General features: G+C 47.9%; 1 protein-coding gene and 1 non-coding gene across 2 annotated transcripts in view; both read right to left on the bottom strand.

Moving 5' to 3' along the window:
• Window positions 1–8834: 8834 nt before the first annotated feature.
• LOC119930189 lies at window positions 8835–8972 on the bottom strand. Its single transcript, XR_005451677.1, has one exon. It is a non-coding gene; the product is annotated as a small nucleolar RNA SNORA7 (small nucleolar RNA).
• Window positions 8973–20118: 11146 nt separating this feature from the next.
• The window catches only part of LOC119929832 (ubiquitin carboxyl-terminal hydrolase 12-like), a 74791-nt gene continuing 70401 nt past the window's right edge, over window positions 20119–24508 (bottom strand). The window contains exon 9 of the mRNA XM_038748146.1: window positions 20119–22301. Coding sequence (XP_038604074.1) covers window positions 22200–22301 — 102 coding nt within the window. The 3' untranslated portion in view covers window positions 20119–22199. The remainder of the gene's footprint in view (window positions 22302–24508) is intronic.

The raw sequence follows: 24508 nt of genomic DNA, 5'->3' as shown, positions 1-24508 counted from the left end.
AGAGTGTAGTGCCCAACCCTCTGGCCTAACGGGCCCTGACGACTGAATCCTTAAAATCAGCCCCATCCACGTAGGGAAAACCCACTGTCAACTGTGTGACTTTGGGAAAATTCTCTGGGCCTCAGTGACCTCATCTGTAAAACGGGGATTAACACTGTGAGCCCCCCGTGGGACAACCTGATCACCTCTCCAGTGCTTAGAACAGTGCTCTGCACATAGTAAGCGCTTAATAAATGCCATCATCATTATCATTATTGAATAGAGAGCCCATTTAGGGCCACGCTGTGTGTGTGGGGGGCTTCTTTGAGGGTGGAGGGGCGAGAGGGGAGGGGTGTTGGCCATTTGGAAGCGGCGGTCAGTGCAGTGATTTAATAAGCGAAAGCTAATTGTTTCCTCAGGTGGACAGGGGAGAGGGATTGACATTCCCCAGCCCAGGGATCTGGCAGGGTGAGGGTCTGGCCGAGGTGGGAGAGAAGAGCTAACTGCACCTGGAAAAAGGGGGTGTCTAAAATGAATTCTTAAAGCTCCCCAAGTCTTCTCCTCCGGATCCGTATGGGCTTTCAAGAGGCTTGGGGAGGAGGCCTTCTCAAGGAAAGCCTTCTACCGCTGACCCAAAACACCAGTTCTAATCCCGGCTCCGCCACACATCTGCTGCGTCTGCTTGACTTTGGACAAGTCACTTCGCTTCTCTGTGCCTCAGTTGCCTCATTGGTAAAATGGGGATTAAGACTGCTAGCCCCATGTGGGACGGGGACTGAGTTTGCCCTGATTACCTTGTATCTACTCCAGTGTGTAGAACAGTGCTTGGCACCTTATAATAGTAATAATTGTGGTATTTGTTAAGCGCTGACTATGTGCGAGGCACCGTACTAAGTACTGGGTTGGATGCAAGCAAATTGAGTTAATAATAAAAAAATAATAATAATGGTGTTTGTTATTACTCTAGTGCTTAGAACAGTGTTTGGCACATAGTAAGTGCTTAACAATTATAATTATGGCATTTGTTATGCGCTTACTGCATGCCAAGCACTGTTCTAAGCGCTGGGGTAGATACAAGGCAATCAGGTTGTCCCACGTGGGGCTCACAGTCTTAATCCCCATTTTACAGATGAGGTAACTGAGGCACTGAGAAGTTAAGTGACTTGCCCAGAGTCACACAGCTGACAGGCGGCGGAGTCAGGATTAGAACCCAGGACCTCCGACTTCCAAGCCCGAGCTCTTTCCGCTAAGCCAAGCTTAATCAGATTGTCCAAAATGGGGCTCACATTCTGAATCCCCATTTTACAGATGAGGTAACTGAGGCACAGAGAAAGTGAAATGACTTGTCCAAGGTCACACAGCAGACAAGTGGCAGAGCCAGGATTAGAACCCATGAACTTCCCTATATTGGGTAGGGACCGTCTCTATATGTTGCCGACTTGTACTTCCCAAGCGCTTAGTACAGTGCTCTGCACACAGTAAGTGCTCAATAAACATGATTGAATGAATGAATCCTATGTATTGAGCACTTACTGTGTGCAGAGTATTCATTCATTCAATCATTTATTGACGATGAGTTTACTGTCTAGAGAGTACTGTACTAAGCACTTGGGAAAGTACAATGTAACAGAGTTGGTAGAAACAGTCTCTGCCCACTAAAGGAGGAGCTTGTTGTGGCTTAGTGAAAAGAGCCCGGGCTTGGGAGTCAGAGGTCATGGGTTCTAATCCCAGCTCTGCCACTTGTCAGCTGTGTGACTTTGGGCAAGTCACTTCACTTCTCTGGGCCTCAGTTACCGCATCTGTAAAATGGGGATAAAGTCTGTGAGCCCCACTTGGGACAACCTGATTACCTTCCATCTACCCCAGTGCTTAGAACAGTGGTTGGCACGTAGTAAGCGCTTAACAAATACCATAATTATAATTATTATTAAGCACTTAAGCACAATTACTAACACTAGAAACTGATTGCAGCAGAAGGGATTTAGGTCAGACTGGGAAGAGCCTCATGCCTTTCTGGTGTGGGCGTGGAAACTCCTTCCCCAGAGATTTTTAGAAAGAGGGCAGAGAGTCATCTGCTGGGATGGTCCAGGTCTAACACGGTCTACAATGGGAGCCAAGAAGAGGACTGGCTGTAACCTCGCTGAGGACAGGGAATGTGTCTGTTTATTATTATTATTATTATTATTATTATTATTGTTGTATTTGTTCATTCATTCAATTGTATTTATTGAGCACTTACTGTGTGCAGAGCACTGTACTAAGCGCTTGGGAAGTACAAGTTGGCAACATTTAGAGATGGTCCCTACCCAACAGTGGGCTCACAGTCTAGAAGGGGGAGACAGAGAACAAAACAAAACATATTAACGAAATAAAATAAATAGAATAAATATATACAAATAAATAAATACATAAATAAATATAAGTGCTGACTATCTGCCAAGCACCGTTCTAAGAGCTGGGGTAGTTACAAGTTAATCAGGTTGTCCCATGTGGGGCTCACAGTCTTAATCCCCATTTTACAGATGAGGTAACTGAGGCACAGTGAAGTTAAGTGGCTTGCTTAAGGTCACACAACAGACAAGTGGCAGAGCCGGGATTGGAACCCACATCCTCTGACTCCCAGACTCGTGTTCTTTCCACTAAACCACGCAGAGTAAGCGCTCAATAAATACAATCGAATGAATGAATGAAATGCTATTTAATCCATCAATCAATGTCATTTACTAAGCATTTAGTGTGTTTAGAGCACTGTACTAAATGCTTGGGAAAGTACAATACAACAGAGCTGGTTGACAGGTTCCCTGCCCACAAGGAACTTTCAGTCTACAGAGAGAGAGAGATTAAACTCGATTACAGATAGGGGAATTAGGAGAATAACCACTCTAAACTCTGAAAGTCCTCTAGCCTTGTAAGCTCACTGTGGACAGGGAATGCGTCAGCTGACTCTGTTAAACCGTTATATAGGACTCTCCCAAACGCTTAGTACATTGTTCTAACCACAGAAAGCACTCAATAAATAGGGTTGATTGAATAGGAGCTCTAAACCTGCCTTCTTCAAATCACATATTCATTCATTCATTCATTCAATCGTATTTACTGAGCGCTTACTGTGTGCAGAGCACTGTACTAAGCGCTTGGGAAGTACAAGTTGGCAACATATAGAGACGGTCCCTACCCAAAAGCGGGCTCACAGTCTAGAAGGGTGAGACACATATGAACACGTTGGGTAACCCTGGGCAAGTCACTTCACTTTTCTAAACCTTGGGATCCTCATCTGTAAAATGGGAATGAAATACCTGCTCTCCTCAACCACCGCTTAGATGGGGAGCCCCATATGGGAAAGGGACTATGTCTGATCTAATTTTACTCTATAATAATAATAATAATGGTATTTGTTAAATGCTTACTATGTGCCAAGCACTGTTCTAAGCACTGGGGTAGATACAAGGTAATCAGGTTGTCTCACATGGGGCTCAAGGTCTTAATCCCCGTTTTGCAGATGAGGGAACTGATGCACAGAGAAGTGAAGTGGCTTGTACAAGGTCACACAGCAGACAAGCGGAGCGTCCTCTGACGCCCAAAGCCCGGGCTCTTTCCACTAGGCCATGCTGCTTCCCAGCGCTTAGTACGGTACCTGCTCTGCAGGTAGTAACGGGCAAAGAGCATTGAACTGGGCAGTGCAGGGTGAGGTGTGTGATGACGACGGTATTCGTTAAGCGCTTACTATGTGTCAAGCACTGTTCTAAAGGCTGGGATAGATACAAGCCTTGAGGTGCATGTGTGTGTAGACTAGTTCCTTGTCCCCTTCCCGTCCTTTTCCTGCTCCTTTTCTCCCCTCACTGATTTTATTTGGAAGGTTTTTCCCAGGGCATCAGACAGGGAGGAATTTGGAATCTTTCAAGCAGAGCTACCGTCCCTTCTGTTCGCCACACTCCATTGCTAAACCCCTTTTTCTCCTGGTTTATGACCCTCCTCAATCAATCAAGCAAAGGTTTTTACTAAGCCTTTACTGCGTGCTGAACAGCGCACGGTTTTGTGGAGGACGGCAGAGTAAGCGGGGGTATGACCCCTTCTCCTCAGGTTGGCACCCCGATAGCGCTGCTCAAAGCCCTTCACTGCCACCAGGCCCAAGTTTTGAGTGCCCCAGTGCTGAAAGGGGCCGGAGGACCGGATCTGGGACTCTGGGATGCAGCCAGGAAGATGACCCTTGCAGGCCTGCATGGCCATAGACCGCTAAGGATGCCCCTCAATCCTGCCCTACCTGTTCTGCTCAGTCTGCAAAAGTCCCTGAGGCAAGTGAGGCCTGAACCTTTTCTTGGAAATCCCCAGGGACGGAGACATGTCACCCTTCCCTGGTCCCCTGCTCCAAAGTTTCTATCTCCTGATCAATCAATCGTATTAACTGAGAGCTACGTGCAGAGTACAGTGCAACTGGGTCGGTAGATGCATTCCCTGCTCACCGTGAGCTTACAGTCTAGAGGGGGAGACAGAATTAACATAAAGAAAGTCACCTTGGGCAAGTCACTTGATTTCTCTGGGCCTCAGTAACCTCATCTGTAAAATAGGGGATTTCTACTTAGATTTCACAGCTTTCCACACTTCCAGCTCCTTCTGCTCTGGGAAGGCCCTCTTCTCCCTATCAGGGTGTGAGGAGAGGAGTTGTCTGCTTACAACACCCAGGATCCTTACAAACTGCTACTTCTTTCTGCTAAGCTCAAAGTGTTCATTCATTCATTCAGTCGTATTTATTGAGTGCTGACTGGGTACAGAGCATTGAAACAACCACCTGGGAGGGTACAAAATAACAATAAACAGACACATTCCCAGCCCGCAACGAGCTTACAGCCTAGATTTACGGTCTACAGTCTAACGGGAGCTGAAAAGGGCTTTGTTCCTTCCCAGAATAATCTCAGAATTAAGCCCAGGGTGGGCCCATTCTGTTTGTGCCGGGGACAAGAGGGGAGAGACGAGAGGGAGAGTAGAGGGAGAAGAGAGGTATGGGAGAGGAGTGAGCATGGAAAGGAGAGGGTGAGTAGTGGGAGGAGACAGGAATGAAGATGGAGGAGAGAGGAGAGGGAGGAAGAGAAGGAGAGAGGAGGCAGAGGCAAGGACTGGAGAAAACAGACAAAAAGGCAGGGAGAGAAATAGACACAGAGACAGGCAGAGACACACAGGCAGATGGAGGTAGATGAAGGTCAAACTGGAGGCCAGGAGAGGCAGAGAGACACCCAGAGATCGAGAGGGACATAGGTAACCAGAGAAACTGAGATAGTGGCAGAAACACAGAAGCAGAGACAGACACACAGAGAGGCATAGAGAGACCAGAAAGCTCAGTGATTAAGAACTGGCCCAGCTTTGACTTGATTACATTTGCACATCAACATTTATTAAATTGCATTTATTTAGCCAACTGGTAAGAGGCCCCTCTCTCAAGTGAATCCTAAATTCCCAGATGCCTGGCATGATGGCCCTGGGCAGCAAGACAGCCACGCTTCCTCCTCCTCCCACTATCTGGTAGGACAAATGTCCTTGTCCACCCATTGGCCTCGGCAGTCGAGTACGTCTCCATGTCGGATTTAAATCCCTCTTCCCGAGATGCCAGCAGATCCTGCGTCACTCTCAGATTGCAGCCCTCCGAGATGCTCTCGGGGGACCACAGCAGCCAGCAGCAGAGGGGGAGTGAGATGCAGCCTGGGAATCGGAAGGGAGAGGGATTCATTCACTCAATCATATTTATTGAGCGCTTACTGTGTGAGCAGCACTGTACTAAGCGCTTGGGAAGTACAAGTTGGCAACATATAGAGACGGTCCCTACCCAACAACGGCTTACAGTCTAGAATGGATGCCTGGGAGTTCCCAGGGGATGGAGACACCCCCCCGCCCTTGCTCCAAGGTTTCTCTCTCCCAAAAGCCAGGCAGTCCTTCCATGGCCAGGAAGATGGGCCTGGGAATCAGAGGGCTTGGGTTCTAATCTTGGTTCTGTCAATGACTTGCTGATGATGATAGGGTTTGTTAATAATAATAATAATAATTATGGTATTTGTTAAATGTTTACGATGTGCCAAGCACTGTTCTAAGTGCTGGGGTAGATACAGGGTGATCAGGTGGTCCCACGTGGGGCTCCCACTTTTAATTCCTATTTTACAGATGAGGTAACTGAGGTACAGAAAAGTGAAGTGACTTGCCCAAGGTCACACAGCAGGCAAGTGGCAGAGGTGGGATTAGAACCCACGTCCTTGATTCCCAAGCCCGTGCTCTTTATACTAAGCCACAATGCTAAGTGCTTACTATGCGTCAAGCACTGTTTCAAGCGCTGGGATAGATACAAGCTAATCAGGTTGGACACAGTCCCTGTCCCTCATGGGGCTCACGGTCTTAATCCCCATTTTACAGATGAGGTGACTGAGGCACAGAGAAGTTAAGTGACTCACTCAAGGTCACACAGCAGACAAATGGTGGAGCCAGGATTAAAACCCAGGTCCTTCTGATTTCCAGGCCCTTGCTCTATCCATTAGGCCATGCTGCTTCTGTGGGACCTTGGGCAAGTCACTTAAATTCTCTATACCTCAGTTACCTCCTCTGTAAAATGGGGATTAAGATTGTGAGCCCCACGGGGGCCAGACACCCTGTCCAACCCAGTGTGCTTGTATCCACCCCAGTGCTTAGTGATAATGAATGTATTTGTTCATTCATTCAATCATATTTACTGTGTGCAGAGCACTGTACGAAGCGCTTGGGAAGCACAAGTTGGCAACATATAGAGACGGTCCCTACCCAACACTGGGCTATTTGTTAAGCGCATACTATGTGCCAAGCACTGTTCTAAGCACTGAGCACTGTTACAAGCTCTGAAATACAGTGCCTGGCACATAAGGGCTTAACGAATGCCACAATTATTACCTCGGTTATTGTAATTACTCCCGTTCCTGTCTGAGGCCCGTTGGTCGGCAAATGAGGCTGCGTGTGCCTCAGGAGGCTGAAGCAACCATTCCTGGAGGCCAGAGGCCTCCCAGAAATCCCAGGGAAATCCCAAAGAAGGTCAGGAAGCTGCAGGGCAGGGGTGGGGGTGGGAAATGGGATCCCCAACTGCCCCCCGGGTCCCTGCTTAGTGGATTGTGGGGGGATGCTTTCAGGTCTTGCTCCAACATTGTTCTCACACTGCTAGGTTTGGGGGTCCTCGTAGGGAAGCCGGGCTCCTCACCGGGGCCCATAATTCACTGCCTCTGCCACCAATCTGATGACTCACGGGCCTAACAGGCCCAGCCGGTGGGTTGCCATGGAGATCCTCCCATCCTCTCCTAGGAAAGAGAGCAGGAGAGGGGAGGGATGGGGGAGAGAGACAGAGAGACAGTCAGAGGTGGGATAGAGGAGGCGCGACAGACAGAGGGTGGGGAAGGCGACGCCGAGAGAGAGGGAGACTCTCCTAACGTGGCTAATTGTCTTTCATGATTCAAGACACCCGTGGGGGCACGTGCAAGCACATACATACCTCTCCCACCCCCCACCTCACATCACACCCCTCCCAGTCTCCAGCTAAATCCAGCACTGACAGAGACAAGGAAGGAATCTGTACAGATCGGTGGGTCACTCATGAGATCATAGAAAGGTTGTGTTTTCCTGAGGGTTTTCCTCCCACCAACCTCCCCCGCCTCTCTGGTCCCTGCAGCTGCCATGGAAGCCCCCAGTGGACAGGATCACAGGGAGACGGGGAACCTGGGTTCTAATCCTGGATCCTCCCCTTCCCTGCAGGTCACTTGACATCTCTGGGCCTCAGTTTCCTCATCTGTAAAATGATTCAATACTATCCGCCCGATTATCTTGTATCTACCTCAGCACTTGAGTACAGCGGTTGACACGCAGTAGGTATTTAACAAATACCACAATTATTAGTATGATTCCCACCCTGGATTTTCTGACAGCACCCCCTCACCCTGTTTCTCTAAACCTCCAGTGGCTTCCCTACTGCTATGGTACAAACAGGCTTGCAAGCCTCCTTCATCAACATTTTCTTTGACCACTCCACTCTCCTCTCCCACTCCACCTCAGCTCCTGCTTTTCATTCCTCCCAAGAGATCCTTTCAATCCCACCTCTGCCATCCATTGCCTAAGGCTCGCCTCTTGCCCAGTCTGCCCTCCCTCCCCACCTTGGCCACATCACAGGCCGCGGACCCGGGTTTGAGTCCAGGCTCCGTCACCAGCCTGCTGTGTGACCTTGGACAAGTCCCATAAGCGCTCTGTGCCTCATCTTCCTCATCTGGAAAATGGGGATAATAATAATAATAACATTTATTATGTGCTTACTATGTGCAAAGCACTGGGGAGGTTACAAGGTGATCAAGTTGCTCACAGTCCTCATCCCCATTTTACAGATGAGGTAACTGAGGCCCAGAGAAGTTAAGTGACTTGCCCAAATTCACACAGCTGACAACTGGCGGAGCCAGGATTTGAACCCATGACCTCTGACTCCAAAGCCCGTGCTCTTTCCACTGAGCCACGCTGCTTCTCTGAGCCACGCTGTAGATGATAATACCTGCCTTGCTCCCTACCTCCCAGGACTGTTGTGAGGGCATAAATGAGATAAATAATGTGAGCACGCTTTGGGAATGAAAGTGGTATATAAAGATAAGGTCCTGTCTTACGCCGTCGAGTTGTCTCCGACCCATCCACCCACCGTGGATACACCGCTCCCAGAACGCCCCACCTCCGTCTGCAATCTTCTGGTTGTGGATCCGGAGAGTTTTCTTGGTAAAAATCCAGAAGCGGTTTACCGTCGCCTCCTTCTGCACAGTAAACTCGAGCCTCCACCCTTGACTCTCTCCCACGACGCCGCTGCTGCCCGGCACTGGTGAGTTTTGACTTGTAACAAATTGCCTTCCACTCGCTAGCCACTGCCCAAGCTAGGAATGGAATGGGTGGGCCTCTGCTTGACTCTCCCTCCTATAGTCAAGACTGGTAGAGAAATGGAAACCCTCCAGGTGCGACCCTGAGAGGGTTAAAGATAGCCCTTAAAATTTCTTTCATCACGAATAATAATAATAATAACCTGTGGTATTTGTTAAGCCCTTACTCTGTGACAAGCACTGTACAAAGAGCTGGCTTAGATACAAAATAATTAGATCAGGCACAGTCCCTGTCCCAAAAGGGGTTTAGCCTAAGGGGAGGGAGAACAGGCATTTAATCTCAAATCTCCAGATGTGGAAACTGAAGTACAGAGAAGTTACTCAACCAATCAATCTTATTTGTTGAGCATTTACTATGTGTAGGGAGAAGAAGCTACAGTCAAGTACTAAGCTCAAGAGAGTACAGTATAACAGAGTTGGTAGACATGTCCCTTGCCCACAACGAGATTACAGTCTAGAGGCGGAGACAGACATTCATTACTCTATTTATTTATTTATTTATTTATTTATTTATTTATTTATTTATTTATTTTACTTGTACATATCTATTCTATTTATTTTATTTTGTTAGTAGGTTTGGTTTTGTTCTCTGTCTCCCCCTTTTAGACTGTGAGCCCACTGTTGGGTAGGGACTGTCTCTATATGTTGCCAATGTGTACTTCCCAAGCGCTTAGTACAGTGCTCTGCACATAGTAAGCGCTCAATAAATACGATTGATTGATTGATTTATTGAGCGCTGTGTGCAGAGCACTGTACTAAGTGCTTGGGAAGTACAAGTTGGGAACAACATTAATATATTGATTATTATACTAATTAATATATTAATACATTAGTATAAATACAATCCCGGCTCCACCACTTGTCTGCTGTGTGACCTTGGGCAAGTCACTGCACTTCTTCGTGCCTCAGTTCCCTCATCTGTAAAATGGGGATTAAGACGGCAATCTGATCACCTTGTATCTACTCCAGCGCTTAGAAAGGTGCATGGCACATAGCAAGCGCTTAACAAATGCCATCATCATTATGTGTGACCTTGGGTAAGTCAATGCACTTCTCCGTGCCTCAGTTCCCTCATCTGTAAAATGGGGATTAAGACTGCAATCTGATCACCTTGTATCTACTCCAGCGCTAAGAATGGTGCATGGCACATAGTAAGTGCTTAACAAATGCCATCATCATTATGTGTGACCTTGGGCAAGTCAATGCACTTCTCTGTGCCTCAGTTCCCTCATCTGTAAAATGGTGATTAAGACTGCAATCCGATCACCTTGTATCTACCTCAGCGCTTAGAACGGTGCATGGCACATAGTAAGCGCTTAACAAATGTCATCATCATCATTATTATTATTATAGATATATACCTAGTGCTTTGGGTGAATAAAGGGAGCGAGTCCAAGTATAAGGGTGAAGGGAGTGGGGGAAGAATCAATCAATCAATCATATTTATTGAGCACTTGCTGTGTGCAGAGCACTGTATTAAGTACTTGGGAAGTACAAGTTGGCAACCTATAGAGACGGTCCCTACCCAACAGTGGGCTCACAGTCTAGAAGGGGGAGACAGAGAACAAAACAAAACATATTAACAAAATAAAATAAATAGAATAAATATGTACAAGTAAAATAAATAAATAAATAGAGTAATAAATATGTGCAAACATATATACAGGCGTTGTGGGGAAGGGAAGGAGGTAAGGTGGGGGGGATGGAGGGGGGAGGAGGGGGAGAGGAAGGAGGGGGCTCAGTCTGGAAAGGCCTCAGTCTGGGAAGAAGAAATGAGGGTTTGGTCAGTGAAGACATCTTGGTGGAGATGTGCCTTCAATAAGGCTTTGAAAGTGGGGAGAGTCATTGTTTGTCAGATACGATGAGGGAGGGTGTTCTAAGCCAGAGGCAGGATGTGGGCGAGAGGTCAGCAACGAGATACCCCAGATTGAGGAGCAGTCAGTAGATAGGCATTAGAGGAGCAAAGTGTGCGGTCCAGGCAACTTGCCCAAAGCCACACAACAGACAAGTCGTGGAGAGCAGGATTCGAACCCAGGTCTATTTACTCCCAGGCCCGTGCTCTTTCCACTATTCATTCATTCATTCAGTCGTATTTATTGAGCGTTTACTGTGTGCAGAGCACTGTATTAAGCGCTTGGGAAGTACAAGCTGGCAACATATAGAGACGGTCCCTACCCAACAGTAGGCCACGTTGCTTCTCCTTGGCCAAGTTATTTTATGGTTGGGGCAGAGAAGCATCCTTCTGGAAGTTAAAGGCTGACCCGAAACAGTCTCTTCCTAGTCCTTGGGAAAGGAGGAGGAAAAAAAGAGGGAGAGAAAGGTGAGGAAAAAGGGAATGGACTGGAGAAAAGGGAGGAAGGAGGGAAGAAGAAGGAAACAGAGAGGAGACACATACATACACACTGTACTTGGGGCTGTGGAAGAGACACATCCCCTTCATCATCCCCCCCCGCCTTACCTCCTTCCCCTCCCCACAGCACCTGTATATATGTATATATGTTTGTACGGATTTATTACTCTATTTATTTTATTTGTACATATTTATTCTATTTATTTTATTTTGTTACTATGTTCTGTCTTGTTGTCTGTCTACCCCTTCTAGACTGTGAGCCCGCTGTTGGGTAGGGACCGTCTCAATACGTTGCCAACTTGTACTTCCCAAGCCCTTAGTAAAGTGCTCTGTGCAGAGTAAGCGCTCAACAAATACGATTGAATGAGTGAATGAATGAATGAAAGGAGGGAGCTACAGTTAATCAATGGTATTTATTGAGCACTTATCATGTACAGTGCACTGTACTAAGCGCTTGGTAGAGTACAATGCAACAGAAGTGGTAGATATACCCTGCCTACAATGAGATTACAGTCCAGAGTCCCGGCCCTCAGGAGCCTGACAGATGAGGGAGAAAACACACACACACACAAATGCACACACACGTTCCCACCCGACACATCAAACCACCCTCTGGACATGACAACCCGGACCAAGCCCCCAGAGCAGAGAACTCGGCCCCAAAGCAGTGGTTTCTGAGGTGGACAGGGCGGCCTCCTGGCTTTTGGGCCCTTTCATTCATTCATTCAATCGTATTTATTGAGCGCTTACTGTGTGCAGAGCACTGTACTGAGCGCTTGGGAAGTACAAGTCGGCAACATCTAGAGATGGTCCCTACCCAACAGCGGGCTCACAGTCTAGAAGGGAGAGACAGAGAACAAAACAAAACATATTAACAAAATAAAATAAATATGTACAAATAAAATAGAGTAATAAATACGTACAAACATATATACAGGTGCTGTGGGGAGGGGAAGGAGGTAAGGAGGAGGGATGGGGAGGGGGATGTGTCTTTTCCACAGCGCCAAGAACAGTGTGTCTGTGTGTGTCTCCTCTCTGCTTCCTTCTTCTTCCCTCCTTCCTCCCTTTTCTCCAGTCCGTTCCCTTTTTCCTCACCTTTCTCTCCCTCAGGAGGGGGCTCAGTCTGGGAAGGCCTCCTGGAAGAGGTAAGCTCTCAGTAGGGCTTTGAAGGGATGGAGGATGGATGGAGGACGGGCCTGGGTTCTAATCCTACCACCTCCATTTGTCCGCTGTGTGGCCTTGGGCCTCTCACTTCTCTGGGCCTCAGTTCCCTCATCTGGAAAGTGGGGATGAAGACGGTGAGCCCCACGTGGGATGACCTGATCACCCTGGATCGCCCCCGGTGCTTAGAACGGTGCCGGGCACGTAGTAAGCGCTTAACTGAGGGCATCATTATTACTTTTACCCCCGTTTTCCAGCTGTGGTGACCGAGGCCCGAAGAAGTGAAGTGAGGCGGTGGGTCCCTGGGTCCCTTCCTGTTCCCTCCCCGGTGGGCGGGCCATCCTAAATAATAATAGTAATAATAATGATGGCATTTATTAAGCGCTTACTATGTGCAAAGCCCTTTGATTCTCCAGCAATACTGTGACTTCCCTCGCAAGCGAATAGCCCTTGGAAACCCGCCATGCACACCACCCTCTTGAGAGGGCTCCGTCAAAGGTAGAAAATACCCGCAAGTTCAGCCTGCCAAGGACGAGCCGTATATTTAAACACCGGCACTGTATTGTGGCATTTGGGTTAGTCATCCATGTGTTAAAAATTAGAAGTTGGTTCTTCAGCTGCTTTTCTGGAGAATGGAGTTCCGCTGAGCCTAAACTCTTTTTTCCCCATCTTTGCTGTAGACCCTCGCGCTTCTTGAATTAGCCCCTTGTGCTCCGTTGCCACTTGTCTGCTGTGTGACCTTGGGCAAGTCACTTAACTTCTCTGTACCTCAGTTAACTCAACTGCAAAACGGGGTTTAAGGTTGCGAGCCCCATTTGGGGCAGGGACTGTGTCCAACCTGATTACCTTGTAACAGCCCTGTAGTTACATGGCAATAAGGTCAGACACAGTCCCTTCCTAAAGGGGTGGGAGGTACTGAATTCCCTCTCTACAGATGAGGAAACTGAGGTATAGAGAATAATAATGATGGCATTTGTTAAGCACTTACTATGTGCAAAGCACTGTTCTAAGCACTGGGGAGGATACAAGGTGATCAGGTTGTCCCATGGGGGGGCTCACAGTCTTCACCCCCATTTTACAGATGAGGTAACAGGCCCAGAGAAGTGAAGTGACTTGCCCAAAGTCACACAGCCGACTTTGAACCCATGACCTCTGACTCCAAATCCCGGGTTCTTTCCACTGAGGTACACTGCTTCTCAAATCTTTCCCATTCCCCAACAGAGACCTACCGTCATTTGGCCGTCATTTGACTGTGAGCCCGCTGTTGGGTAGGGACCGTCTCTATGTTGCCAACTTGTACTTCCCAAGCGCTTAGTACAGTGCTCTGCACACAGTAAGCGCTCAATAAATATGATTGAATGAATGACCCCATCCAATTTTCTCAACTCATCATGCCCCGCTTAGCCTCCATACTCAAAATACCTTCCCTGGACGATCAAATTGACATCCCCCTCTAATGAACCCAACTCACTTGCTCCCCTATCCCTTCATCCAGATCATACCACTAAAAAGAATAATAATAATTCTGGCATTTGTTAAGCGCTTACTACGTACCAGGCACTGTACTGAGGGCTGGGGTGGAAACAAGCAAATCGGGTTGAACACAGTCCCCGTTCCATGTGGGGCTCACAGTCTCAAGTCCCTTTTTACAGATGAGGAAACTGAGGCACAGAGAAGTGAAATGACTTGCCCGAGGTCACACAGCAGGCAACCCAAAGCCCTAAATCGCTTCCACAGTCTGCTTCCTTTGGTCCTGTGCAGAGCGCGGTTGTTTTGTTGTCTGTCTCCCCCTTCTAGACTGTGAGCCCGTTGTTGGGTAGGGACCGTCTTTATATGTTGCCAACTTGTACTTCCCAAGCGCTTAGTACAGTGCTTTGCACACAGTAAGCGCTCAATAAATACGACTGAATGAATGAATGGTGGAAATCCAGGTATCAGGCTGAACTAGTTCACATCAAGTTCATCCTTGCGTGCCCTATCTCTGCCCTCTCGTCTGCCAGCAAAATTATTTCTCCATCCTTTTTGACTCCCATTCCCCATTCCCTCGCCAGTTGTTCCAGATATTTAACTCCCTCCTCAAACCCCCCGTCTTGCCGTGTCCCCCAACTCTAGCCCTTAATGGCCTGGACACGTACTTCATTGAGAAAACTGAAACCATCTGTGGCCTAGTAGAAAGAGCATGGGCCAGAGGACTTGGGTTCTAATCCTGGCTCCGCCACTTACCTGCTGTGTGACCTTGGGCAAGTCACTTAGTGAAGCAGCGTGGCCTAGCGGATAGGGCATGGGTCTGGGCATCAGAAGGAGCAGGGTTCTAATCCCAGCTCTGCCACTTGTCTGTCGTGTGACCTCAGGCGAATCATTTCACTTTTCTGTGCCTCTGTTATTCCTTCTTCACCTCTCCCTTATTTCCCAACAGTATCTCAAGAGGAGATCACGTGGCTTCTCTCAAAACCCACCCCCTCAAGCTGTGCATCCAACTCCATCCATTTGCACCTTTATCAAAGCACTTGCCTCTGCCCTTCTTCCCTCTCTGACCACCATCCTCAACTGTTCACTCTCCAGTGAACCCTCCCTTGACCCCACAGCTACCTCCAGTTATCTCCTCCCTCCTACCATTCCTCTCTAAACTCCTTGAGTAAGTTTTCTACACCCACCGCCTCAAGTTCCTCTCCTCCAATTCTCTTCTTGCCCCCTTTAATCTGGCTTCCATCCCCTTCATTCCATGGAAACCGTCCTCTCAAAGTTCCCCGATGACCTCCTCTTTCCACATCCAAAGGACTCCACTCCATCTATTCTCCCCTGGTCGCTCATCTGCCATTGACAGTCAACCACCTCCTTCTCCTGGATCCTGGTGGCTCATTTTCAGTCTCTTTTGCAGGTTCCTCCTCTGCCTCCCGTCTCCTAACTGTGGGGATCCCTCAAGGTTCAGTTCTGGGTCCCCTTTTATTCTCCATCTAACCCACTCCCTTGGAGAACTCATTTGCTCCCATGGCTTCAACTTCCATCTCCATTTGGATGATTCCCAAATCTACATCTTCAGCTGTGATCCCTTTCCCTCTCTGCGTCTCTCATTTCCTCCTGCCTTCAAGACATCTCTACTTGGATGTCCTCCCATCACCTCAAGCTTAACATGTCCAAAACAGGACTCCTTATCTTCCCACCCAAACCCCGTCCTTCCCTGGATTTTCCCATCACTGTAGATAGCACCACCATCTTTCCCATTTCACAAGCCTGTAACCTTGACGTTATCCTTGACTCACCTCTCATTACACCCACATATTCAATCACTAAACCTTGTCGGTTCTACCTTCTTAACATCAATAAAATCCATCCTTTCCTCCCCATCCGAACTGCTACCATGTTAATCCCAGAACTTATCATATCCTGCCTTGATTATTCTGTCAGCTTCCTTGCTGACCTCCCTGCCTCCCCACACCAGCCTGCTGCCCGGATCATTTTTCTACAAAAACATTGCAGTCCACTCCTCAAGAACCTCCAGCGGCTGCCCATCCACCTCCCCATCCAACAGAAACTCTTTACCATCGGCTTCAAAGCTCTCAACTATCTTGCCCACTCCTACTTCACCTTGCTGCTCTCCTGCTACAACTCAGCCCACACACTTAAAAAAAAAATAACGGCATTTGTTAAGAACCTACTATGTGCAAAGCACTGTTCTAAGTGCTAGGGAGGTTACAAGGTGATCAGGTTGTCCCACTGGGGGCTCACAGTCTTAATCCCCATTTTACAGATGAGGTAATGGGCACAGAGACTTGCCCAAAGTCACACAGCTGACAAGTGGCAGAGCTGGGATTTGAACCCACGACCACCGACTCCAAAGCCCGGGCTCTTTCCACCCTTCACTCCCTTAATTCCAACCTATTCATTGGACCTCAATCTCCTCTATCTCACCACTGACCTCTCGCCCACATCCTACCTCTGGCCTGGAATGCCCTCCCTCTTCATCTTCAACAGACAATTACTTTCCTCACCTCCAAAGCCTTATTGAAGGTACATCTTCCTTTACTACGCCCTCATTTCTTCTTCTCCCAATCCTGCGTCGCCCTTGTGCCTGGATTTCCTCCGTTTATTCACCCTTCCCTCAACCCCACCGCACTTATTTACATATCTGTAACATTTATTGGGAAGCAACACGGCGTAGTGGATAGAGCACGGGCCTCGGAGTCTGAAGGTCATTTATTTATATTACTGTTTCCCCCTCTAGACTGTAAGCTTGTCGTGGGCAGGGAATATGTCTACCAACTCTGTTATATTATTAAATTGTCCTCTCCCATGTGCTTAGTACACTGCTCTACACACAGTAAGAGCTCAATAAACACACTTGATTGATTGATTCTTGGTGTAGCTCGGTAATAATATCACTGAGGGATCTATGAAGCGTTGACTAAGCCCTGAGGTAGATACAATGCAAACAGGTCGAACACGGTCCGAGTCTAAACAGAAGGGAGAACAAGCAGTTAATCCCCATTTTACAGATGAGGCAGTGACTCACTCAAGGTCACGCGGCAGGCAAGTGGCACAGCCAGGATTAGAAGCCAGGCCCGGACTCTTTCCATTAAGCCACACCACTTCTACCCTGCTCAAGAGTTTGCAAGGGTCAGGGAAGGAATTAACTGAACTTCCAGCGTTTGTGTCGTTTTATTCACCTGGAAGACCTGTCCAGCAGCATGGGGAAGTCTTAGCTCATGCCAGAAGCCTTAGACTGTAAGTTTATTATGGGCAGGGAACGTTGTATTGTACTCTCCCAAGCGCTTAGTACAGTGCTCTGCACACAATGAATGTTCAATAAATACCACTGATGATTGATTGATGGAGTTCCAGTTGGATCTATTTCTCTACAAGGCCTTTCCCAGTGAAGGCGCAGGAACCACAACTCTCTCAGATGTGCCCCGACTCTAGCAAAGATGAACATCAGTCAATCAATCGATGGTATTTATTGAGCGTTCACTATAATAATTATGGTATTTGTTAAGCGCTTACTATGTGTGAAGCACTGATCTGAGCGCTGGGGGACACACAAGGTGATTACGTTGTCTCATGTGGGGCTCACAGTCTTAATCTCCGTTTTAAAGATGAGGTAACTGAGGCACAGAGAAGTGAAGTGACTTGCCCCAAAGTCACACAGCACACAAGTGGTGGAGCAAGGATTAGAACCCACGACCTCTGACTCCCAAACCCAGGCAAAGTACTGTACTAAGCATTTGAGAGATTACAACAGAATTAGCAGATACATTCCCTGCCCATAACGAGCTTACAGTCTAGAGGGGGAGACCGCCAATGATACGAATAAACGAGTAATTGATAATATATAATTTAAAGATATGTACGTAAGTGCTGCGGGGATGGGGGTGGTGCGAATTTCAAATGAATGTCAAACTTCAAACTTCAAAATTTCAAATTTTTTTCCAGGGTCACAGCTCCAAGTGCACAGATAAAAGAAGCAGCGTGGCTCAGTGGAAAGAGGACAGGCTTGGGAGCCAGCGGTCGCGGGTTCTAATCCCAACGCTGCCACTTTTCTGCTGTGTGACTTTGGGCAAGTCACTTAACTTCTCTGTGCCTGTTGCCTCATCTGTAAAATGGGGATTAAGACTGTGAGCCCCACATGGGACAACCTGATCACCTTGTATCCTCCCCCAGTGCTTAGAACAGTGCTTTGCACATAGTAAGCGCTTAACAATTGCTATCATCATCATCATCATCACAGATGGCGCAGAAGGGAGAGCGAGCTGGGGAGAAAAGGGTTTAATTGGGGAAGGCATCTTGGAAGAGATAATAATAATAATAATTGCAGTATTTGTTAAGTGCTTACTGTACCAGCGCTTAGAACAGTGCTTTGCACATAGTATGTGCTTAACAAATGCCATCATTATTACTATTATTATTATGTGCCCAAGCACTGTACTAAGCGCTGGGATAGATGTGACCAGAGAAGTAATAGTATGGCATTTATTAAGCACTTACTATCTGCAGTGCACTGTACTAAGCGCTGTGAGAGAATACACAGTTGGGAATTAGATACGATCCCTGTCCCTCGGGAGACTCAAATCTAAGACAGCCACAATTTGTTAGACACTCAGGAAGGGGTCTTCAGCCTTCGGAACTACAGAGGGATGACAATGGCTGGCAGTCTACGGGCCGGAAGTCAGGATACCTGGGTCCCCAAGTTCCAGCTCCCCTGCTTGCACACCAGGTGACCTCGGGCAAGTCACTTGACTTCTCTGTGCCTCAGTTTCCTCATCTATACAATGGGGTTTCAATACTCATTCTCCCTCTCCCTCGGTCTCTGAGCCCCAAGGGCCGGATCTGCTCATCCCGTGCCTACCCCGGAGCTTAACAAGTGGCACGGTTGTTGTTCACACACTCTGGCAATGCACTCATTCAGTCGTATTTATTGAGCACCTACTGTGTGCAGAGCACCACACTAAGCGCTTGACTCGACAGTCTCCTACTGGCCTGAGCTATCGCAGAAGAGGAGTCAACGGGAATCAAATCCCAAACCTCTTATTCCCAGTCTGGACTTTAAAATGATCAACCAACTACTGACTGCTTCTGTTGGTTTAGAAAGGTCATCAAATTACCTCCAGAGAATATATGACTCAGAAGAAAACCAGGCAGAAATTCCTCTGTATTCTGAGACGGCTGATTTCTTTTCAATTGCCATATCCCTTCTGCCAATTAATCAATAAGACTGAAAAGACTCATGGCTTTGTTATGACCCCCTTCTCCCCGTGTTGGGTTAAAAATAGGAATATTTCTGCTGAAATCAACATCTGAAATGCAGCTGACAGAGTAGAAATAGCTGCCCCTCCCACTCTCTCTCTGACCCAGATGAGGCTGCCATTAATATTTACTGAGCACTCACTGTGGGCAGAGTATGGTCTGGCGGATGGTGAGTTAGTAATAAAAATAGTGGTAATTGTGGTGTTTAAGTGCTGTGTGCCAGGCACTTTGGAAAGATACAGAGAAGCAGCACGGCGTAGCGGATAAAGCACAGGCTTGAGAGTCAGAAGGTCAGGGGTTCTAATCCTGGCTCCGCCGTTTATCTGCTGTGTGGTGTTGGGCAAGTCACTTCACCTCTCTTTGCCTCAGTTACCTCATCTGTCAAATGGGGATTAAGACTGTGAGCCCTATGCGGGACAGGGACTGTGTCCAACCATTCATTCAATTGGACTTATTGAGCTCTTACTGTGTGCACGGCACTGTACTAAGCGCTTGGGAGAGTACGATGCAACAGTGAACAGTGGCACTGGCTGCCCACAACAAGCTCACAACCAGATTTGCTTGTACCCACCCCGGTGCTTAGTGCTGACACAGTAAGCACATAACAAATCCCATAATTATTATTATTATTACAATTAGAACAGGCACGATACCAGCCCCACATGGGGCTCCCAGCCCACGGGGACATTCAAGTCACTGAGAAGCGGCAGGCAAGCGACAGAGCACTTGTAGAACCCAAGGCTTTTGATTCCCAGCCCTGCTTCTCCGCATCCCCACTCAACAGGACTCATTCTGGCACCGATAAAGGCAATGGCAGGGATAAGCGAGCCTCTGGGTTTTTATTAGATGCCTCATGATGGAGCGTCAAGTACTGTAAGACTAAAACCATAGGAAGGGCACAGGTGAGGGTCATTTTTTACGCAGCGTCCACCATTTTTCTCTTCCAACCTCAACCTATTAAGATTCCTTATTAACTTGTAGCAAAAGTGCACTTTTAACAAACTTTATTTATAGTATACATCTTTCAACAATTTCTCTCTCCAACCGGGTATCTTGTTTGCAAAAACGTTCCTGGCCCGGTTTTCAAAATCCACATCGAGGGCGTCCGACGGGATGTCCCTAGAACGTGAGCTTTAGACTCAGTGGTCTCTTTGCTGCGGGCAGAAAGGAGGGACACACGGAGGTGATCGGTGCCATTTCGTGGGCCCCGCACGGGCGTGGGAGCCAAGGCAGGGGAGTTGCTACCGAGGGTCTTGTTCTCCGGGGATGGCTGATTTGGGGCGGGTGGGGAGAGAATGACCTTAACTCAGACTCTGGAAACAAACGTGTTGTAAATAATCAAGTCGCAGGAAACAATGGTCTGCGCTGTGAAATTTTTTTTCTTTTATCCTTCAGATGGGAAAGGGGGTCAGTGTCAGTCTGAGGATGGGACCGTGGGTCTATTTCTGCTTGAGAAACTAGGAGAGGATCGACAGCTTGTGGAATGGAAGAGCGGGTCTGGGGGTTCAGCCACCCTAAAGTACTGCAAGGGGAAGGAGGAGACGACTCACTGTCTTCATAAGGGCACTGGGATGCTAGGGATCCTGTGCAAACCAGAGAATTGCAAAAGTTAACATGCTTTTGTGGATCGGCACTAACAGGGTAGCCTGTCACAAGAACAAGAGCAGCCCATTAGCTAATGAGGTGAGGCAAGCCAAGGAAAAAAAAAATGACTCTCTTCAAAACCCAGCTCTGAGCCATTGGTTCTAACCGCCGGCCCACCGAGAGATGAATTTGGATGGTTTCATGGAGATTTTCGGTGAATTCCCTTCCCATTCTTGGTTCGTTTTCACGCCGACTCCATCCAGTCCTGAACAGACCAAACTACTTCCTTCCCCTCACCACTGGTGAACCGGGCCCTTGGCAGCAAGGGAGACTCCCTGACTGTTTGTGGGACAGTGTAGGACGTCAAACTAGAATGTCAAAGGGGGAAGGTTAGAAGGTTTGGCATTCTGCACTTCTATTTCTCCTCCTCCTCCAAAGATGCTTGTTCCTCCCAAGAGGTGGACGAAAAATATCTGGACCTATTTGAGAAAAAGACCCTTATTTCATTTACCTTGGCAAACGGGGTGGTCTGGGTCTGGATCAGGTCAAACTTCCCGAGGGGCATTTTGCGTTTCCCTGTGACTCAGCAGTAGACTCTCTACCCCACTAGCTGATCGCCAGACGGGTATTTTTTAGAAACACATCCACTGCTGTGCCCAACTGGATCTGCAGGCCGGTAGCTCTGACTCAAACGCTTTTGCTAAAAATAAAAATATCAGTACAATAGACTAAGTGGCATATAAAAAAAAAAGTTACAACTTCCAGGAGGGAAAGGGATGTGACAATAACAATGAATACCAAAAGAGTGGCGCTTTTGTGTTATTCAAGTCTGAGGAGATTCTGGAGAATTTATAATTCTGCGCGGAGTGATTTTGTTCTTACAAAAAAAAATTACAGGCTTGACATTTCCAACGTGTCTTAGAATTATACTGCTCCGCATGCCTTAGTCACCAAAAATATCCAGCAACTGGCTGCTACTCACATCTTAAAATATGTCTTCGGCTGACAAAGGATATTGAAATCATTCTGTTAAAATACAGAAAAGCCAGGGAAAAATCCACAGAACGTCTTGGGCAGATCTTAGATGGCGAAGGAGATTGTTCAGGGCCGCTCAGGGAAACCTTTCCTTTTGGAATAAGAAGTTGGGTATCAGGTAGAAAGGGAGGAGGATTCTGGAGGGGAGCAGTTGGTGAACAAACAGACCAGGAAGAAGAGAGGAGCAGACACAATCATCTCGCTATGGCAGGCATCAATCTGAGCTTGGCTGGAGAGAGGAAACTTCTTCCTCCTTCCGCTGGGTCGCCCGTGGAAGACTGTCCTTGGCTGATGGCTCTCAACATCCTGATGGGACGCCACCGTGATCCCTCTTTCTTCTTCTTTCGTCGTTGGTGTCTTGGGGGCCGGGAGGAGGGTGGAGGGAGGGAGGGGCAGAGAGAGTGGAGGAGGGCTTTGCTTTCCTTTTTAAATTAGAGTTAATTGGTTCCATTTCAGTCCCTTGACTGGTAAAAGAGGATATACCCGGATTCTGAGTTTTTGGAAATGTCTGATGTTAGTCCGTAAAACTCTTCGATCGCTTGGGCATCGATTTTCTGCAATCCAACAGAACAGAATTAGGGTCTCTGGAAGGCTGCCTCTCTCCCCACGCCGCTCGGTCAGAGGCCGGGGTGGCTGACACCACAGGCACCCCGGGGGTCTGAACATCTTCTTGGGCACCACCCTCTCCTCTCCCCACCCTCATGAGGAAACGCTGGCAAACTCAGCCCTGGCCTAAGGACCCAGTAGGTTTCCTCAACCGAGAGTGCTCGAAGAGGGACAGGGACTGTGTCCGACGTGGTTATCTTGCATCTAGCCCATTACTTATACAGTGCCTGGCACATAGTAAGTGCTTAACAAATACCACTATAATTATCATCATCATCATTATTAAGTGCTGCTTTCATGACAGTGTGTCGCCTGCCAGTCAGTGCAGTTTCAATCCCCGAAAGGTGCTTGCTTGAATGTTTTGCAACTGCAGAGCCCTTGCCCGCTATTTCTGAGAAGCCTTAGGACTCAAGCTAAAACTTAGGGATTTACCTAAACCCATCCTCAGCACTTCTGCACATGAGTCTGTCAAGCAGCGATGGCATTTATTGAGTGCTTACTGGGTGCAGAGCGCTTGGGAGCGTCCAATACAATACAGTTGGTAGAAACAATCCCTGCCCGCTAGGAGTTTACTCAATTGAACCTTCGATTCCTTGTTGTAAAGATCTTTAGGTCTATCTTTTCCCATTAGACTGGACAGGAATATTTCTTTATTTTGTATTTTTCCAGGGCTTCATCAAGGACACTGGATTTAGCGGACCATCAAAAAATGCTACTACCCCTTCGAAAATCAGCACTTTCAGTCCCCAAGGTGTTCCCACTAGTGCTCTGCACATAGTAAGCGCTCAATAAATACGATTGATGAATGTGGGGGGGAACCTTGATACGAAGAGAAACAGCGTGGCCTAATGGGTGGAACAAGGGCCCGGGAGTCAGGACGACCTGGGTTCTAATCCAGCTCTGTCCCTTGTCTGCTCTGCCACTCTGGGCAAGTCACTTTACTTCTCTGTGCCTCAGTTACCTCATCTGCAAGATGGGGATTAAGGACTGAGTCCCATGTGGGACAAGGGCTGTATCCAACCTCTTTAGCTTGTATCTACCTCAGCGATTAGTAAGCCCTTTACAGAGTCCATTAAAAAACAAAACTCCCCCACCAGACTGGGCAGGGAACATGTCTACCAACTCCGTTATACTGTACCCTCCCAAGCTCTGTGCCTCAGTTACCTCATCTGTAAAATGGGGATTAAGACTGTGAGCCCTCTGTGCGACAACCTGATCACCTTGTAACCTCCCCAGCGCTAAGAACAGTGCTTTGCACATAGTAAGCGCTTAATAAATGCCATCATTATTATTATTATTATTTAACATCCAGTAAAGCACTCAACGATACAATTGATTGATTGATAAAAGGCCCGAAAGCTCATTTATAACCCCAGGAAACCTCCCTGCATCCCTGGGTTTGCCACCCGGCCTTCTGCCACAATAGCGATGCCCGTCATTGATTGGCGATCCGACGGGAAAGACGGCCGATCCTCGGGACGGAGGTATCTTGGCGGGGGGAGAGCCTGCGACACGAGGCTCAATCAGAGTGTGAAGTGGCTTGCACAGAGCCACTCACACTCTCTCGTCTCTGCCAGTTGGATTCCTGCTGGGGCTTTGGGTGCAACGGGTGGGTGCCCGCTGCTCGGGACGGTTCTGTTCGTAAACGGCCAGGGAAAAAGCAGCACGGATGGAGCAGGGGCCTGGGACCCAGAAGGTTCTAATCCCAGCTCCGCCACTTGACTGCTGTGCGACCTTGGGCAAGTCACTTCACTTCTCTGAGCCTCAGTTACCTCATTGGTAAAATGAGGATTGAGACTGTGAGCCCCACATGGGGCGAGGACTGTGTTCAGCTTGATTTGTTTGTATCCACCCCCGGGCTTAGTATAGTGCCTGGCACATAGTAAGCGCTTAACAAATACCACTATTATTATTATTATTGTTAGTGGGAAGCACGTGGGCCTGGGATTAAGACGACCTGGGTTCTAATCCCTGCTGCATCACTGCATCACTTGCCTGCTGTTGGCCTTGGGCAAGTCACTTCGCTTCTCAGTGCCTCATCTTCTAGACTGTGAGCCCACTGTTGGGTAGGGACCATCTCTATGTGTTGCCAACTTGTGCTTCCCAAGCGCTTAGTACAGTGCTCTGCACACAGTAAGCGCTAAATACGATTGAT

Source organism: Tachyglossus aculeatus, chromosome 6 (assembly GCF_015852505.1).
Source record: "Tachyglossus aculeatus isolate mTacAcu1 chromosome 6, mTacAcu1.pri, whole genome shotgun sequence".
Lineage (NCBI taxonomy): Eukaryota > Metazoa > Chordata > Mammalia > Monotremata > Tachyglossidae > Tachyglossus > Tachyglossus aculeatus.
This window is presented reverse-complemented; position numbering and strand designations above follow the sequence as displayed.